Source organism: Aspergillus pseudodeflectus (assembly GCF_044049435.1).
Source record: "Aspergillus pseudodeflectus strain CBS 756.74 chromosome Unknown BJX68scaffold_2, whole genome shotgun sequence".
NCBI classification, from domain to species: Eukaryota; Fungi; Ascomycota; class Eurotiomycetes; order Eurotiales; family Aspergillaceae; genus Aspergillus; species Aspergillus pseudodeflectus.
In genome coordinates, this window is record NW_027263778.1 from 502,120 (window position 1) to 517,174 (window position 15,055).

At 50.2% G+C, this 15,055-nt stretch overlaps 8 protein-coding genes across 8 annotated transcripts; 6 read left to right on the plus strand and 2 right to left on the minus strand.

Annotated features, from left to right (window-relative positions):
• Positions 1-860: 860 nt before the first annotated feature.
• On the plus strand, positions 861-3,912 carry BJX68DRAFT_79650 (putative anaphase-promoting complex subunit Apc5). Its single transcript, XM_071049774.1, has 7 exons — positions 861-1,811; positions 1,862-1,955; positions 2,007-2,418; positions 2,465-2,588; positions 2,643-2,749; positions 2,805-2,941; positions 2,990-3,912. Exons 1-7 carry the CDS (start codon positions 1,094-1,096, stop codon positions 3,705-3,707), a joined length of 2,310 nt encoding a protein of 769 aa, XP_070904888.1. The 5' UTR covers positions 861-1,093; the 3' UTR covers positions 3,708-3,912.
• Positions 3,912-6,421, minus strand: BJX68DRAFT_79601 (DNA-(apurinic or apyrimidinic site) lyase APN2). Its single transcript, XM_071049773.1, has 6 exons — positions 6,258-6,421; positions 6,162-6,174; positions 6,067-6,112; positions 5,886-6,018; positions 5,127-5,836; positions 3,912-5,076 (listed from the first exon to the last, which is right to left on the minus strand). The coding sequence occupies exons 1-6, from the start codon at positions 6,283-6,285 to the stop codon at positions 4,117-4,119; spliced, it is 1,890 nt and encodes a 629-aa protein (XP_070904889.1). The 5' UTR covers positions 6,286-6,421; the 3' UTR covers positions 3,912-4,116.
• A 129-nt stretch (positions 6,422-6,550) lies between these two features.
• BJX68DRAFT_224498 (cytochrome c oxidase subunit VIa) lies at positions 6,551-7,673 on the plus strand. The gene is made up of 5 exons (XM_071038271.1): positions 6,551-6,776; positions 6,862-6,886; positions 6,949-7,108; positions 7,176-7,183; positions 7,268-7,673. Exons 1-5 carry the CDS (start codon positions 6,611-6,613, stop codon positions 7,311-7,313), a joined length of 405 nt encoding a protein of 134 aa, XP_070904890.1. The 5' UTR covers positions 6,551-6,610; the 3' UTR covers positions 7,314-7,673.
• Positions 7,232-7,673, plus strand: BJX68DRAFT_79693 (uncharacterized protein). Its single transcript, XM_071049775.1, has one exon. The coding sequence runs from the start codon at positions 7,343-7,345 to the stop codon at positions 7,625-7,627; it is 285 nt and encodes a 94-aa protein (XP_070904891.1). The 5' UTR covers positions 7,232-7,342; the 3' UTR covers positions 7,628-7,673.
• Positions 7,674-8,028: 355 nt separating this feature from the next.
• BJX68DRAFT_79731 (putative FAD binding monooxygenase) lies at positions 8,029-10,028 on the plus strand. Its single transcript, XM_071049776.1, has 2 exons — positions 8,029-9,883; positions 10,009-10,028. Exon 1 carries the CDS (start codon positions 8,172-8,174, stop codon positions 9,705-9,707), a length of 1,536 nt encoding a protein of 511 aa, XP_070904892.1. The 5' UTR covers positions 8,029-8,171; the 3' UTR covers positions 9,708-9,883; positions 10,009-10,028.
• On the plus strand, positions 10,028-11,368 carry BJX68DRAFT_261168 (glycosyltransferase family 69 protein; the record flags this gene model as incomplete). The annotated part of the gene is made up of 3 exons (XM_071044103.1): positions 10,028-10,621; positions 10,680-10,905; positions 10,971-11,368. The coding sequence occupies 3 exons, from the start codon at positions 10,028-10,030 to the stop codon at positions 11,366-11,368; spliced, it is 1,218 nt and encodes a 405-aa protein (XP_070904893.1).
• Positions 11,369-12,022: 654 nt separating this feature from the next.
• Positions 12,023-13,182, plus strand: BJX68DRAFT_79735 (phosphoribosylaminoimidazolesuccinocarboxamide synthase). The gene is made up of 3 exons (XM_071049777.1): positions 12,023-12,235; positions 12,298-12,673; positions 12,734-13,182. Exons 1-3 carry the CDS (start codon positions 12,086-12,088, stop codon positions 13,108-13,110), a joined length of 903 nt encoding a protein of 300 aa, XP_070904894.1. The 5' UTR covers positions 12,023-12,085; the 3' UTR covers positions 13,111-13,182.
• A 36-nt stretch (positions 13,183-13,218) lies between these two features.
• Positions 13,219-14,524, minus strand: BJX68DRAFT_224508 (CIA30 family protein). The gene is made up of 3 exons (XM_071038272.1): positions 14,332-14,524; positions 14,031-14,264; positions 13,219-13,972 (listed from the first exon to the last, which is right to left on the minus strand). Exons 1-3 carry the CDS (start codon positions 14,417-14,419, stop codon positions 13,254-13,256), a joined length of 1,041 nt encoding a protein of 346 aa, XP_070904895.1. The 5' UTR covers positions 14,420-14,524; the 3' UTR covers positions 13,219-13,253.
• Between the last annotated feature and the right edge of the window lie 531 nt (positions 14,525-15,055).

Below are 15,055 nucleotides of genomic sequence, written 5' to 3' on the forward strand. Positions count from 1 at the left end.
TCTATTGGAGACTCTCTTGAATTTCCTGATTATGCAGCTAATTGTTTTTGAAGTCGAACATCTATCTTGTTTTCGTCTGGCATTTCTCTCTCCTTGTATTTGAACTATTCTCATCTGTCTTCACGCCTTAGATACCTTTCCCTTTTGTGTTATCTCATCAACATCCCACGCTTAGAGCCTTGCAGGCTACAAGCCTTGGTGATATGATTGATGGAGTTCTACGCTACTTGAACCTGAGGAGCTGACCTTGTGTGTTTGCCCACGATGTGTTATACTAAATTACTTTCGAGCAACATCTGCCAAATCACAAGGATTGTGTACCACAAGAAAGTGTTGTTTTCCAAAGTGTATGAAAATCTAGAAGATCACAGTCCAATGGCGGAGTACTGGTCCCTTCGTGGGCTTCGTAGACTGCATTGGTCTGGCAGATGCATTTCGGTCTGCATTCGAGAGCCGGCTGCGGTGTTGAAGATGAAGTAGCAAGGGTAGTCGTCGAGAATACTCCCATTATGGCTCCCTTGAAGCTTCGAGTTATATTCAAAGTGAAGCAGTGTGGCACGTTTTGATCAGACGAACACGCTGTAGCGAGACGCCCAAAGCAGGGGTTGATTTCTCAGCAGTAGTGTGGAAAGGGGGTTAACAACCAAGTCATCATCGCTGGAGAAAAAAAAGAAGAAAAACATACAACAGTAGGGATTCGCATGTGGTCACCCACCATACTACTAACCTACCGGCGTGTGGCTTAAGTACGGCTGAGCGGACGGGAAGCCCTGTTGTCCACACCCTGTGGTCGTATGTATTGAGAGTTTCCTTATCAAAAATCTTATCCTCAGCTTGGCTGTCACCTACCAAACTTTCCTCACTTGCCTTTCTGTCGCTTTGCTTTCCCCAGTCTTCCTTGGTCCTTTGGGCAAACCTACCGACTGCCTTCCAATTGTATCCTGTTGTATGCTCCAACGTATTCACTAAGAACCGGGAAATCTTGTCCACTGACGCGTTGTTGATGCGCCACTCAGCCGCTTTTGCACCATCTTGATTTTTTGGTGGGACGGTGAAGCACTTCAGTCTAAATAATGCACATCCTACTGCAGCAATGAGCCGTTATCTAACACCATCAAAAGTCGCCTTGCTATGCCTCGTGCATATCTATACTGAAGGTGTTGTCCCCAACTCATCAGCTATTCACGTCCTCTCGTTCATTGTTGCTTATTTGAGTTCGGTGGGCGCGGGGGACACTCCCCCTTCCTCGGAGGCTTGGACGAAGCAGCATTCCGTGTCTATCAAGGACCTAGAGGATGCCTTGATAACACAGCCCTCTTCAATACCCGGTCGCTCCATCTGGGACTTGTTTCTCCGGAAGTTATGGTCAATTGACTCGTGCGATGCATTGGAAGTTTTCTTTACGGAAATATCGACAACCTTAGCAAAAACTCGGGAAGAGCAAATTAGAGAGAGGGATGCTGGCCTCGCTCCGGAGACCAACTGTATGCGCCTATCACGATGCTCCCCATTGGGCGCATTCGTGCGAAGAGCTCAGCTGGAATTCACGAGACTCCAATTTCACGATTCGGTAAACCTATGGAAAGGTTTCGTCAAGTACCGGCTTTCGACATACCGCACATGGGCTCGCAAGAACCCCTCTGATGAACAGCCGTCGGTTGACATCAACCTTCTAGATCTCGGCCTTGAGACAAACAGTCGTCTTGCGCAGGTCGCTTACGGGCATATTGAACACGACGAAGAAGACGATCGATATGTCAGCACGAAGGAAGTTGAGCGGCTTCTGGAGTTCCAAATCGGCGAGCTACAGAGTATGAAGTCTTCCCTGAAATCTCCGACATAACTATTCTGATGCACTTAGGATTTGGCGGGAGAGTCCCGGAAGAGATGAAGGCTCAGCTGGAACGCATAATCGAAGCCGGGGTAACTTTACCTAACCTGGTCCATTACCTTCGGTGAGTTCTTGAACCCGTTAATCTCACATGTCTAGAGTTGACCACCGTCAGCTTTCTCGATTCTTGGAGGGCCGGGGACTACCCATCGTCTTTTGACAGCCTCCATCGCTACTTTGACTACACAATGCATAGCCGAGATAAAGCCTCCTATCAATATGCGCTGCTGAATCTTGCCATACTCCAGGCGGACTTTGGGTGTTATGGGGAGGCAGTGTCTGCAATGCAGGAAGCTGTCTCGATTGCCAGGGAGTCTCACGACATGAACTGCCTGAATTTCTGCATGAGCTGGTTGTACCATTTCGGAAAGGCATTCCCGGAACTTATTAAAGATATACAGACTACTGGTATGCTAGGAAACGAGAAAGAAGGGCTCGCTTTTCTCAAAGCGAAAGCGAAAGAGACAGAGATGTGGAGCTTGTTAAGCACAACGCTTCTTAGTGAGGCGAAACTCGAACTTCAAAATGTAGGCTTTCAACTCTTCCTCTGCCCCATTATTCTGACGTCTCAAGGGAGAGAGTCTAGCATCGGCAATTGAAAATGTAGTCCGAGCGTCGCATCTCAACGTCACGAAGAATCTGTCGAATTCCACGGGCCCACAGCTCTTACTTCAGACTGCGCTGTATTCCAGAATAGGTACTGCAATGCTGCCATTACTGGCTAATTTTAGCTAACCCCCAAATCTACTAGGAGCCGCACATCTCGCCTGGTTAGGTAGCGAGACATTCCGCCATTGCTACCGAAATTGTGCGCCGTTTGAGGACTATCTCAAAAGCACATTCCGAAGCTGCCAACTAGTAGGTTTAGGCAAGGCCATCCGCTCAAGAAATCCGCTCACTGATAACTCTACAGCTAGCGCAGCAGGGCCGATACAGCGATGTTTCCGTTCACATGAATCAAATCAGTCCTGAAAGGCTTCGTTCATTGAAGACAAGCCAGTACTGGGCATTCTTCTCCGGCGTGCTTCAACTTCGGCGCAAAATATACAAGTATGTCCGCTCTCCATCGCTCAAGTCTCAGTCCCTAACAGTGACCAGTGACGACCGAACAGCGGCTAGTTACCTGCTCTCTCAACTACAATCCATCAAACTTCCAGATAGCGATTTGTCCTTTCTATTATCTTTCCTTTCCATCGACTTTATGATCCGCCAAGCGAATTACACTGAAGCCCTAGAACTCATCGAAGAAACGGCGCAATCCATCCACCAAGACAACTTCGACATCCAACCTCAGGTCAAACTTCTCTGTCTAAAGGCTCGCATATTTGAGAAGACGGGCCAGCCTCAGCGCGGGTTTTCCTTGGCAATGAGAGCTGCAAACATCGCTCATCGTTCGAGACTGCTTCCTAGTTTGTGGGAGGCCATTTGCGCTCTAGGAGCTGTCCTTTTGAGCCTCCAGGAATTCGAAGCAGTCTCTGGGATGATCGAGAGCATTATGCCACAAGTCCTGGAATCAAACGATTGTGATCTCGCGGCACACGCATACTCTCTTCTCGTCGATGCGAATATGGGTATCGCTGGCAAGCTCTGGAGCGCTGGTAAGAACACGCCGGCCAAGAAGGAGTATATGAACCGTGCTTTGGGCTATCTTGATTGTGCTTACGACCAGTATGAAGAGATTGAGGACATTAGAGGACAGTGCGAGATGATGGCCAAGAAGGCTACTGTGATGCATCTTACGGGCGATTCTGTTCTTGCCAACGACTACGCTGCAAAGTATCTAGACCTTCAGAGGCAGAGGAGCTCAATGGCTTAGATATCCTTGAGTCAAAGAAATGCGAGAATTCGAACTTCTGGCTGGTAGTGCTCCCTAAAGCGTTGAGGTCTGCATCTACGACGCCGGTGAATCGAGTGTCGGCTTGTTTATATACTCGAAGGAGATTATAATCAGACATATCTGCGTAAAAGAGATATTCGTAAGAGCGCTGCTCTGGAGGAATGCTGGTTTCTAGCCAGACAGAGAGAGATTAACACAGCCAAGGCCACTGCGAGCCAAAAATACACTCTCGTACTGTAGGTCATAAGAAGGATATGTGCTCTAATTCGTCTGGTCACCGGATTCAAGTTTCCGACAAACTTAGACTCTCGTCAATTACACGCCCTCCCCGATTGTTCAAATCAAAAGCCGGGCCTCAGACCCAGAGCAACCACCAGAACCAGCCCAGTTACATCATCGAAGGATCCCAATCGTTAGCCCAGATAAAAGTCGGACATCTCCAAGCCGTCCCCTTCTCTTTATTCCCGCTCGGTCCCAACGGCCTTGGGCAGATCCAGAACGTCCGGCCGAAATTCACGCCCGGTTTTTTCGTTTTCAGGCTGATGCATTCTTCCTCGTGACCCTCGCATTTTGGCGGGGGCTTCTTTGTGAATAGCTTCGTCCAGTCTTCCTTATTGGTGATTGGGTCGATGAAGTTTGTTTCTTCGTTGGGAGGCACGACGGTTACCGGCGTCGAAGTGCTCGATGAGTCGAGGTCTCGAATGTCTTGAGTATCAGGCTTATTGGATCCTTGCTTCCCGTTGAGTTTTGTGGGGCTTTGGGACAGGCGTTCGGTGCTTTTTACTGGAGATGAGATGAAGCCTGCTGGAGAATTTGGGTCGCTGGGTTCAATTGCTGGTGTGCTCTTGGGCTTGAAAAATCCCTTCAGCGTGCTTTGACCGGGTTTAGTAGCTGCTGCTTGCGCATTCATAGATTTCGAACGCTTGACTGTAGGGTTCTCGGCTCTAATAGGTCGTTTGCGGACGTTGGCTTTTGGTTGGATATTTTCTTGGGCACCAGTGCTGGCAGTGGTGCTCGTTCTGGTTGGCGGACTCTCTATGCTCTGTGGAATGAGCTCTATTTCTTCGGCTGGAAGGGGTGTGGTTGATTGTGGCGAGGGCTGAACCTTCGGTGCTGTCTGACTTGGCTTACGAGTGAACATGAACATGTCCTTGATATTTCGTCGTCTGTCGAATTCGGGTATCAGTCGGCCGGATAGTGGCAACAGGAGTTTCGTCGTATATTCCTGTTTGCGCTCGCCTTTCTGGAACATGCCTGGGGGATTCATGATATCGTAGATGCTGGCTTCTTCGCCATTTACATGCACGGTGTCCTTGAACATGGCGTAGACTGGGCAATGGTCCGATCCCTGGATGGATCATTAGCATAGTCATGCTCCTTTTCATGGCAAGAACCTACCATTAATCCCTCTTGGATATTAGACTCGCAGAACCAATCCTGCATGTCCAGGCTGCAAAGAACATAGTCTATTCTAGAACCATAATTTCCGGGTCGCGCATTTATTCTCTGCTCCCAACAAGTGTACATACCTTTGCGATCTGGGTGAAACGACCTGCAAATGTCAAAAAGTACCGGCCACTCTCTTCCTTCATCTCGCTCGCCCACAACTTTCCCGTCGGATAATAAGTGATTGAATAGGCGTCGTGCAGGCGCAGTGACAAAGTCATCTTCTGTAATAACTCCTTTTCGGATATTCTCTATCGCATGGGCGGCATCGACCTGTCCCCTTGATATGTTCAGATCGCCGGTAACAAAGACCCGCTTTCCCATTGCCACCAAGTTTCGAATGCGAGCATCCATAAGGTCGAGAAAATTATGGCGGAAAGCGTCCCGAGTCTCATCCCGGTTGGCAGGGCAATAAAGTCCCAAAAGAACGAACCCAGGAAACTCCAGGATAACACAGCGCCCTTCAGAGTCGAGAGTTTCTGCATCTAGCTCGAGTTGAGATAGCTGCTCTATTGTCGGGTAGCCGCCGATCTGCTGGTCTTCGGGGAGATCTCTAAACGGCGTCGAGGAGTTTGGCGGGCAAAGAATTCCGGTCAGCCCTTCCTCCGCACGGATGGGAGCACATGTCGCATTGCGTGTGTAGATCGCGACCCCTGAGTATCCTAGAAGAGGTCAGCCGGTCAAGTTCCAGATTTACTCCGTAGTCCCAACCTTTTTTGACCCTAGGTAAACTGAAGTAGCAGTCCCATCCAGACACGAGGACCATGTCATCTCGGAGATCTTTTCGCTGAATTTTGGTTTCCTGGAAGACGACAATGTCGGCCTCCAGTATGTCGAACATCGACTGTTCTGCGTCAGTTGTTGCTCCCCCATGGTCGGAGGGAGCGTTTACCTCATAAGTCCGAGTACTCCTCCATGGCTCATACGAGAATGGGTTCCTTGATGCTGTCAGTAGTCAGTCAAGTAGTGTAAAGTGCAACTGCTCACCTGATTCCATTCACTGAATCAAATATAAGATCGAATTAGTATACTTTCCAGACAGTGGTGAGGAGACAGGGCTAGGTGAGGTGCCTAGAAGCTTACCATTCCATGTTGTGATGCGAAACCCCATCCCGATTGCTTTGAGCCTCAATCGCGCATATTCGTCCTCTAGTAACGATCGCCTCCGCCGCAGTAGATGCGTATTCTAGTGTCTTCTTTGAGAATTGAGGCTCTGGTAGTTGCTGTTGTCAATGTCGAGGCCGTCCACGTGACGTGACATCACGCGAAAGTGCTGACCTAAGGCTGAACGGGTTGTGGCCGGAGACGAACGAATCACGGGAAGCGCTAAGCGGCTTTTCCGCTCTGCCCACCCGAGGAGACCGACGTCGTCTGATATTCCCTCCTCTTGAAGATCAAGTCGCAGCTGTGAGCTATTCGGTCGTCCTTTAGCAATCATGTTCACTCAGCGCAGTGCCCTTCGTCTCGCTCAGCGTGCCGCTCCGGTTCGCTCTGCTGCTCAGCGCCGTCTGAACAGCACCCAGTCCAAGTATCCCTGGATCGTCGACAACGAGTTCAACCGCGAGCGAGCTGCTGTCAAGCACCATGCTGCTTCCACTAGTGGTACGTTTTATCCATTGGACCGCTACTGCCTTATATACAGCTTTTTGTATCAAAACAAAAAGATACTGACCAATTGTTCTTCTAGATCTCTGGCGCAAGCTTTCCATCTAGTATGTCATATCACCGGTACCCCTCCTCAACCTCGAAGCCCGCATACTTATAATCACTCCAGCGTCGTCATTCCCGTCCTGATCGGTGGCGGACTCAACGCTTACAACCTGTGGAACGAGCATTGGGAGCACTGGTCTCACATGCCCCCGCTCGAGGAGCGTGTCGAATACCCCTACCAGAACATTCGCTCCAAGAACTTCCCTTGGGGAGATGGTGACAAGGTGAGCTTATGAAGAGTTCTTCTAACCACTTAAAATTGGCTTTTTACTAAATGCTGCGCTTTCATAGACTATCTTGTAAGATTCCCGTCGCGACGCATCCCATTCACAAAGAATCATCCGCCAAAGCTTTCTCACGATGCTATACTGACGTCTTTACAGCTGGAACAGCAATGTCAACTACCACAACAAGGACAAGGCCACTTAGGTAGCTCCGTTCTAGTCAGAACCGCGTCAATGCCCTACGAACGAAGGACATGTACATTTATCCGGATTGGAGGAAAGAAGTCCAGAAAATATTGTCCCAAGTCTCTGTTGACGAAGCGTTTACCTATCACTATGCTTCTTGGATTTCCTTTGTACGCTACATCTGCATTTTCTTGTTCAATCTACTATATATCTAGAAATCCTGCAGGCGTAGGCGGTTGCTTTGGTGCTTTGAGAACCAATGAGAGCGGGCCCACTGAAAGACATAGGGTTGACGATCTTCTCTGTATCAGCGGACACTTTGAGACTCTGTAAAAAAAAAATGACTCGGTCATTCCTTTTACTTAATCGTAGAGTCACTCTTGGAAACGCAAGTCAGAAGACCATCTCCGTTCGGGAAGTCCAAGGTAAAGAATCGGAATGCACCCCAGGTCGGGCCTCAAGACGGAGCCGAAGCGGGAATGTCGGTGGTTCGAATCACCGATTACGCCCACATGTATAGCGCCCGAAGCACGATTCTCCGTCTGCATAGCCTAGATCTGTCTCGGATTTTCCCCTTTTCGATCTCCTAGGGTATCCGCCAAGGTATGTGATCAGGTAAACTATGTCATTAGGCCCTCCTGGCTCTTTGGGAGCGATGACTCTTTTTTACCACCGCCACGAAGTGGGAAGTATAAATACGAGTAGGCAGACGTTCGATGTGGTGGACAGCAAAGATACTGCGAGTTCTATTATCTGTTCAACATTCCTCCTTCTTCAACAACGAGTACCTACTTGACCCATTTATCATTTGAGAATCCTCGTTGGCCTTTTTTTTTTCAGTTGAAACCCTCTTTACCCTTTACCACACCGTGTTAGGATGAGCCGCCCCGACGTTCTCATCGTAGGTGCTGGCCCTACGGGACTCGTTACGGCCCTGTGGCTAGTCAAACAAGGCATCTCCGTTCGCATCATCGATAAAGTGCGGGCGGATGCATCGACCTCACGAGCGCTAGCCATCCAGGCGAGGACATTGGAACTATACCGCCAGCTAGATATGGCAGAAGACGTTGTCGCAAAAGGACATAAGATTCAAGCGACAAATGTGTGGTCCGAAGGATCTCACAGAGGACGCATCCCTATCGGCGATATTGGCTCCGGCCTTACACCATACCCGTTCATTCATATCCTCTCTCAAGACCAGCATGAGAGACTCTTGGAAGACCGCCTCAATGCCCTCGGTGTCCAGGTGGAACGAGACCGAGAGTTGGTAGACTTTGCGGAGAACGGCTCTTCCATCATAGCACAGCTAAGGAAGCGTGTTGATGGCAATGGAGATGAAGATACTGAGACCTGTGAAGCCACTTTCATTGTAGGCTGTGACGGGGCGCATTCAGCTGTACGTCGTGTTAGCGAAATCGACTACGCTGGGGCCACGTACTCTCATATCTTCTTCGTTGCCGATATCGAAGGAAGTGGTCCAGCGATCAACGGGGAAGCGCATGTTACCTTCAACCAGTCCGAATTCATGCTGCTGTTTCCGTATGATGATAACCGCCGAGCGCGCATTTCTGGAGCCGTGGACGATCAGGCGGCAGGAAAAGGCGTTGACATAACCTTTGAGGACGTCCGCTCGGAGATGATACGTACGCTAGGGTTGCAGATCGACAAGGTTAACTGGTTTTCTACGTATCGCAGTCACCACCGCGTAGCAGCCGCTTTTCGCAAGGGCAGGGCATTCTTGGTAGGCGATGCGGCACATATTCACAGCCCAGTTGGCGGGCAAGGAATGAATACTGGTATTGGGGACGCAATCAATCTCGCCTGGAAGCTAGCAGCAGTTATCAAGGGACAGGCCACACTAGATTTGCTGGAAAGCTACGAAACGGAACGCCGAGCGTTTGCCACGCAGCTAGTTAACACAACAGACAGCGGATTCAACGTCGTTATCTCTCAGGGCTACTTCGCCCGAATCCTGCGGACATGGGTTGTTCCCTATGTTGCGCCCGTGCTCGCCAAGATTGACCATGCTCGCCACAAGGTCTTTCAAAGGGTCTCTCAGATCATGATCAATTATCGACACAGTGCCCTGTCGACTGGCGCAGTCGGCTCTATCCACGGAGGTGACCGCTTGCCCTGGGTAACTGTGGGGGACATTGACAATTTCGAGAGCTTGAAGTCAATAACCTGGCAGGTGCATGTTTATGGCGAGCCCAAGGAGGACCTGTTGACATGGTGCCAGTCGAAGAATATCCCCTTGCATACCTTTTCCTGGGGTGAGAAGTATCGAGCTGCCGGGTTGCAAGCTGAGGCAGCGTACCTTATCCGACCGGACACATATATTGCAATGGCCGAGCCCTCGGGCGACTCTCAGGTATTGCAAAAGTATTTTGAGGATATTGGGCTTGACTTGTGAGATTCGGAGTGGTGATTGTGTGCTGTCCAACATATGCATTTCTGTGCTGTGTTGCGTTTTCTCTCCACTCATGACGACCATGGAATAGATACCACCTAATGAATTTGCTGCTTCACTCAGCTGGATCAGAGAAGATGTAGTTTGATGAAGAATGAAAGGGGTTGCGGTTGGTTGAAGTAAGCTAGGCTTGGCGGCGTCACCTTCTGGAGCGCCGGCGTCGCGGTCTGATTGATGGCTGTGGCAGGAGTCTCCCCAAACATCCCGGTCTTGACACCCACTAACAGCCTGATGTGACGCCCAGGGCTAAATTGCCAATTCCAATGCATGTAATCGAAACATGCAAGTCCATTCTTCACGGGCTTTCTTTTCTGGCCCTCGCAGCTCTCCGACAAGTGCTGCGTTATCACAAGCTCCGCCGTCGACTTCTCCAAATCCTCGTCCTCATCGTGGTCCTCTGGAGTACCGCTGATGTTATCCTTGTCCGCCGGCATCTCAACGAAGAGCAGACCCATCTAGATTATAAGCCTCCGGAGCGCCAGCGAATATTCATCGCGAGTGTTATACGGAACAACAAACGGAGTCTTCCCGAGGGCTGGAGCGAAGCGGTTGTCGGATTAGCTGATGTGTTTGGGTCGGACAACATATTCGTTAGCATATGTGAGACAGGAAGCAGTGACAATACAAAGAACTCCCTGCGCGACCTTGATAAAGCATTGGAAGCAAACAGAATCGGCAGAAGGGTCATAACCTCGGTGACTGAACCTCGAAATACAGCGTCACGCGACCACGACTCGGGCCATCATCCACCTTACATTCCTCAGCTTCGAAACGAGTGTCTTGAGCCTCTATATGACCTTCGAGGTGCCGGGCTTTTCTTCGATCGAATTTTATTCTTGAGTGACATTGCCTTTACAGTGAGCATCAGTGTGCTGCGCCATGATCCGCATCTTACTAATGTCGTTGGATGAACAGACCGAGGACGTTTTGGCTCTTTTGGGCACGAACTATGGCACATATACTGCGGCGTGCTCTTTCGATCCTCTAAACTTTCCCGCCTATAACGACCAATTCGCCCTGCGGGATGCGGACGGATATGAACCCCTCATGCAAAAATGGCCGTTCTTTCGCTCGTCTAGATCAAGAGACGATATGAAATCAATGCTACCAGTCCGTGTTAGAAGCTGCTGGGATGGAATGGGTATGTACAGGAGCATAGCACGATGAGAACTGAGAAGCTATAAGATGCTGATACCCGGTGTCTAGTTTTCATGGCTACGGAAGCATTCTATTCCACCTCGTCGATCCAATTCCGGGGAGTGCCTGACGGGCTAGCAGAGGCTCATCTTGAGGCATCTGAATGCTGTTTGATCCATGCCGACAATGTACTCTCAGGGCGGAGGGGCGTGTATCTCAACCCCTTTGTGCGGGTTGGATCTGAAACTGCTACAAACCCGCCAACTCATCCGAATAGTTCGTGGCTCACCACTTGGGGGGTAATTGAGTCGATATGGGAGAACCGGTTACGTCGTTGGTTCACCTTCCCAAATTTGGCAAGGTGGCCCCTACGAAGGAAACTTTCTGGATGGGAATCGCAGGACGAACACCACAAAGAGCGCGGCGACTTCTGTTTGATCAACGAACTCCAACCTACGGTGACGTAATCACTTTGCTAAGTCAGGTAAAGGGTTAGATGATGAGGCTGAGATTGCCAACAATTCAGCTCTCTCCGGCCTCATCCGACCAGGGAGCTTCTCATACAGCGGCATCATGGGCGCCTAATATGCGATGATCCGGGATTGAGGCCATAACTATAGTCTCGGTTGCCCTGGGTAGCGCTGCCGCAGGGCTGCTATCATTTGGGCCCTTTTTTGGCTTCCTTGCACACACATTACCGGCCGACACAGGGAGATGTCATCACCTCCAAGAATGACTCCCGCACTCGGTCGAAACACTAACTAGGCTTTCACTGTGCTGGGCCGTTCTGTAACCCAATCAGTGTTTTGGAAGCTCACGCAGCGAACCGGCAATATAATAAACTCGGGGGCTGAAGAGAGCAATGGCAAAGAACTAGAGGAAAGACCCCAGAAGATTATACCAGTGACTTAGAAAGTGCATAGCGGCTATACATATATATACTGTACATATATCTAACAAATTTAACACTCACATTCGTTCTCAAATCCCCAAGAGCAACCTTAAATACTTGTCCCTCCACAGTGGGATATTAGATGCCTCAGGTTGCACTCCGATGCCGCATCCCCGCCAAAGATGACGCGCGAGAGCCGCGACCCCGCCAAAAAAACTTCCTTGGTTGACACAGAGTCACAAACCCGTCTAATTTCTCCAATTCCTCCTCAGAGTCTCATTCGCCTCTCACAATGGCCAACACTCTCACAACAACCGATCTCCAGGGCTCTCTGCCTCTCATCGCCCGCGGCAAGGTCCGAGACCTGTACGAAGTCGACGACAAGACCCTCCTCTTCGTCGCAACCGACCGTATCTCCGCCTACGATGTGATTATGGAAAATGTACAAGCCAGGCTTTCTCTTCAATCACGCCGGCAATTACAAGCACTAACATTGAAGAACAGGGTATCCCCGAAAAGGGCATTCTCCTCACTCTCTGCACGCAAAAATGGTTTCAAATCCTCACGGACGCCCTCCCCTCGCTCCGAACCCATTTCATCACCCTTGAGCTTCCCCCACAGATCCCCGCTTCATTGCGCCCGGTTCTACAGAACCGCAGCATGCAGGTCCGCAAGTTGCGCATCTTGCCCATTGAGGCCATCGTCCGTGGATACATTACCGGATCTGCGTGGAATGAATACAAGAAGTCTGGAACTGTGCATGGAATCTCCGTGAAGGCTGGTCTGCAGGAGAGTGAAGCGTTCCCAGATGGGCCGATTTATACGCCGAGCACAAAGGCCGAGCAGGGAGAGCATGATGAGAACATTCATCCTGATAAGGGTATGCCGGTAACTCTGTCTTGCACCAGGGGATCATGCTAACTCAATTGACTCCATACAGCCGTCGAGATCCTTGGTGAGCGATATGCATCAAAGGTCGCCGAGCTCGCCGTGCAGCTCTACAAGACCGCTCACGCCTATGCGCTCACGCGGGGCGTGATAATTGCGGACACAAAATTCGAGTTCGGTGTCGACGAGGAGACGGATGAGGTGGTTCTGGCCGATGAGGTTCTCACGCCAGACTCGTCGCGCTTCTGGCCTAAGGATTCATATGAGATTGGCCGTGGCCAGCAGAGCTTCGACAAGCAGTTCTTGCGCGATTGGCTGGTGAAGGAGGGACTGAAGGGCAAGGAGGGTGTTCGGATGACCGAGGAGATTGCGCAGAAGACGAGTGAGAAGTATAGAGAGGCATGGGAGCGCATCACCGGGGGGAACTAAGTTGTGTTTTAGATCTTTCAATTCGGGGAGGCCTTAAGAGGATAATACGATTGTGCTGGGTAATTGTTGTTGAATGTTCAAGATATGAAAGATTCGTGAAGAGAATTATACTGTACAATCTGATTTGTTTGCTGTGGCAATGCTTAATCCCATTCATCTTTTAGCCCCTTCAGCCCCTTCACCTTCGGCTTCGTGTCTTTTGGTTCTTTGATGCTTTCAATTGTCTCCGCGGGCTTGCCCGTCCATCCCGTCCGGACACCATCATCAAGGGGTAAAGCGTCTGCCCCGCAGATTCGCTGTTCCTCTTCAAGCTCTGCCGCGCTCATCCCATTCGTGGCCCAGATACGGTGAATTCGGAGATCATATGAACCCTCAACTCGGTCTGTCAAGCCGATACCGATACTCTTCACCCGCTGACGTATTATAGAAGTCTGTGGCTCGACAACGAGCCCATGGTTTGTGCGGACGAAAGAATTGAAGGGTAGAAGGATAGTCTCCCACCCGGTCGAGCCGGACGTCGTCTTGGAGCTAGACGACATGACTGTAGTAGGCGGAGGAACGTCTGATAGAGAAGGCGGGATGCCGTTGGGGTATTTCTCCTTGGCAATCTCACGGGACTCTGCTGCCTCCGGCGACGAGTATGGTGAGAGGTAGTCGTCTGACGACTGCACGTGGTGGTGGCGTGTGTATAGTCGGTGTTGGTGGATATCAGTTTCGACAATTGAATCTGTTTGTATATTAACCGTATATCGTCGACCGTCCGATTTGATTCGCAATGCTAGGTAGGTATATGGGTCAAGGTCCCAGTATAGACGACCGAAAAGCCATAAGCCTCGGTCTTGGTTGCGGAAGGCGGCGTATCCTAATCGAAAACGCGTCAGCTTCTTCTGTTGTTATCATTAGAGCGACTGGGTACGCACCTGTCCTCTCCACCCGCCAGTTGTCTGGCAGCTTCGTCGAGATGCTTCCGTGGAATCTTGCATGGGCGGGTGAATTTGTCGAGGGGTCTGCGGGTATATGGTCTAAGCTTGCGGTGCTGAATCCTCCAACGGCGCGGTCGGCCATGGTCTTGCATCCTGCGACGGCCGAATCATCTTCAAAATCCAAAAGGTGGTATGGCTTCGTCGGCGTGTGAAGGCCCTCGGTGTTCCAAGCTATGCAAAGCAAAAAGCAGTCAGTCAGTCGGTTTGTAGCACAGTAATCGGAGGCATAAAAACGTACCGATTCGGGATAGTCGGCCCAGCTCGTCCGCGCTCCGCTTGAAAAAACCGGCGGGTTTGGCGCCCAGACATCTTGCCGTGGGAAACATGATTGACTTTGAGGAGGAAGATATTCTTCCCAAGTCCGGAGCTGTGAAATTGGACAGGTGCTTGATGCCTCAGGCGGAAGATGACGTCGGGGATCTCACCGCCCTATCGGATTGGGCAATATAATCGGCTACATCTTTCGAGCTTCATTGTTGAACGCTTCGACAGGCCTCCAAAAAAAAAGACGATTATTCGCTGCTCAGGTAATCTCAGAAATTTCAGCTACAGTTGTATACATAAGAAATTTTACAAAATGCTTCTGCCACTTTCTCTTCTTTCATAGTTCTTGGTAGGAGGGTTGAACTTTACGCTTCATCACCGTCACTGTTATGCCCGGCTAATCCCTGAGCTGCCCCGGCCAGGAAGCTTTGTGAGTCACTGCAGCCCATGTTGCAGCCTATGGTACAGCTTTAACTTCAAAGGTAAGTAATTTCTGGTGCGTTCACTTCTCCTCTTACAAAGAGCCTAATGAAGCATGGTCTATGCTTGCGCTTTCCTCCCATAACCTGGTGTATAATCATGCAACGTGAGCTGCAAACTGACGCAAACAGGCCTCAAAACAATCTTGTTGCTTCTATGAGATATATCCACAAGAGTGTGGGAAACGCCTTCCTTGTCCCAAGCCCCTTGGTCACTAT

Bases quoted from the DNA above. Each gene is read 5' to 3' on its own strand.
- BJX68DRAFT_79650 (XM_071049774.1), top strand. From the start codon at position 1,094: ATGAGCCGTTATCTAACACCATCAAAAGTCGCCTTGCTATGCCTCGTG. The intron at 1,956-2,006 runs GTGAGTTCTTGA...GACCACCGTCAG, and splicing joins AACCTGGTCCATTACCTTCG to CTTTCTCGATTCTTGGAGGG. The intron at 2,589-2,642 runs GTACTGCAATGC...CAAATCTACTAG, and splicing joins TGCGCTGTATTCCAGAATAG to GAGCCGCACATCTCGCCTGG.
- BJX68DRAFT_79601 (XM_071049773.1), bottom strand. From the start codon at position 6,285: ATGGGGTTTCGCATCACAACATGGAATG. The intron at 6,019-6,066 runs GTAAACGCTCCC...GACGCAGAACAG, and splicing joins GGAGTACTCGGACTTATGAG to TCGATGTTCGACATACTGGA. The intron at 5,837-5,885 runs GTTGGGACTACG...GACCTCTTCTAG, and splicing joins TTTACCTAGGGTCAAAAAAG to GATACTCAGGGGTCGCGATC.
- BJX68DRAFT_224498 (XM_071038271.1), top strand. From the start codon at position 6,611: ATGTTCACTCAGCGCAGTGCCCTTCGTCTCGCTCAGCGTGCCGCTCCG. The intron at 6,777-6,861 runs GTACGTTTTATC...TTGTTCTTCTAG, and splicing joins CCATGCTGCTTCCACTAGTG to ATCTCTGGCGCAAGCTTTCC. The intron at 6,887-6,948 runs GTATGTCATATC...TAATCACTCCAG, and splicing joins TGGCGCAAGCTTTCCATCTA to CGTCGTCATTCCCGTCCTGA.
- BJX68DRAFT_79693 (XM_071049775.1), top strand. From the start codon at position 7,343: ATGCCCTACGAACGAAGGACATGTACATTTATCCGGATTGGAGGAAAG.
- BJX68DRAFT_79731 (XM_071049776.1), top strand. From the start codon at position 8,172: ATGAGCCGCCCCGACGTTCTCATCGTAGGTGCTGGCCCTACGGGACTC.
- BJX68DRAFT_79735 (XM_071049777.1), top strand. From the start codon at position 12,086: ATGGCCAACACTCTCACAACAACCGATCTCCAGGGCTCTCTGCCTCTC. The intron at 12,236-12,297 runs GTACAAGCCAGG...ATTGAAGAACAG, and splicing joins ACGATGTGATTATGGAAAAT to GGTATCCCCGAAAAGGGCAT. The intron at 12,674-12,733 runs GTATGCCGGTAA...GACTCCATACAG, and splicing joins GAACATTCATCCTGATAAGG to CCGTCGAGATCCTTGGTGAG.
- BJX68DRAFT_224508 (XM_071038272.1), bottom strand. From the start codon at position 14,419: ATGTTTCCCACGGCAAGATGTCTGGGCGCCAAACCCGCCGGTTTTTTC. The intron at 14,265-14,331 runs GTACGTTTTTAT...TGCTTTGCATAG, and splicing joins GGGCCGACTATCCCGAATCG to CTTGGAACACCGAGGGCCTT. The intron at 13,973-14,030 runs GTGCGTACCCAG...GTTTTCGATTAG, and splicing joins CTGGCGGGTGGAGAGGACAG to GATACGCCGCCTTCCGCAAC.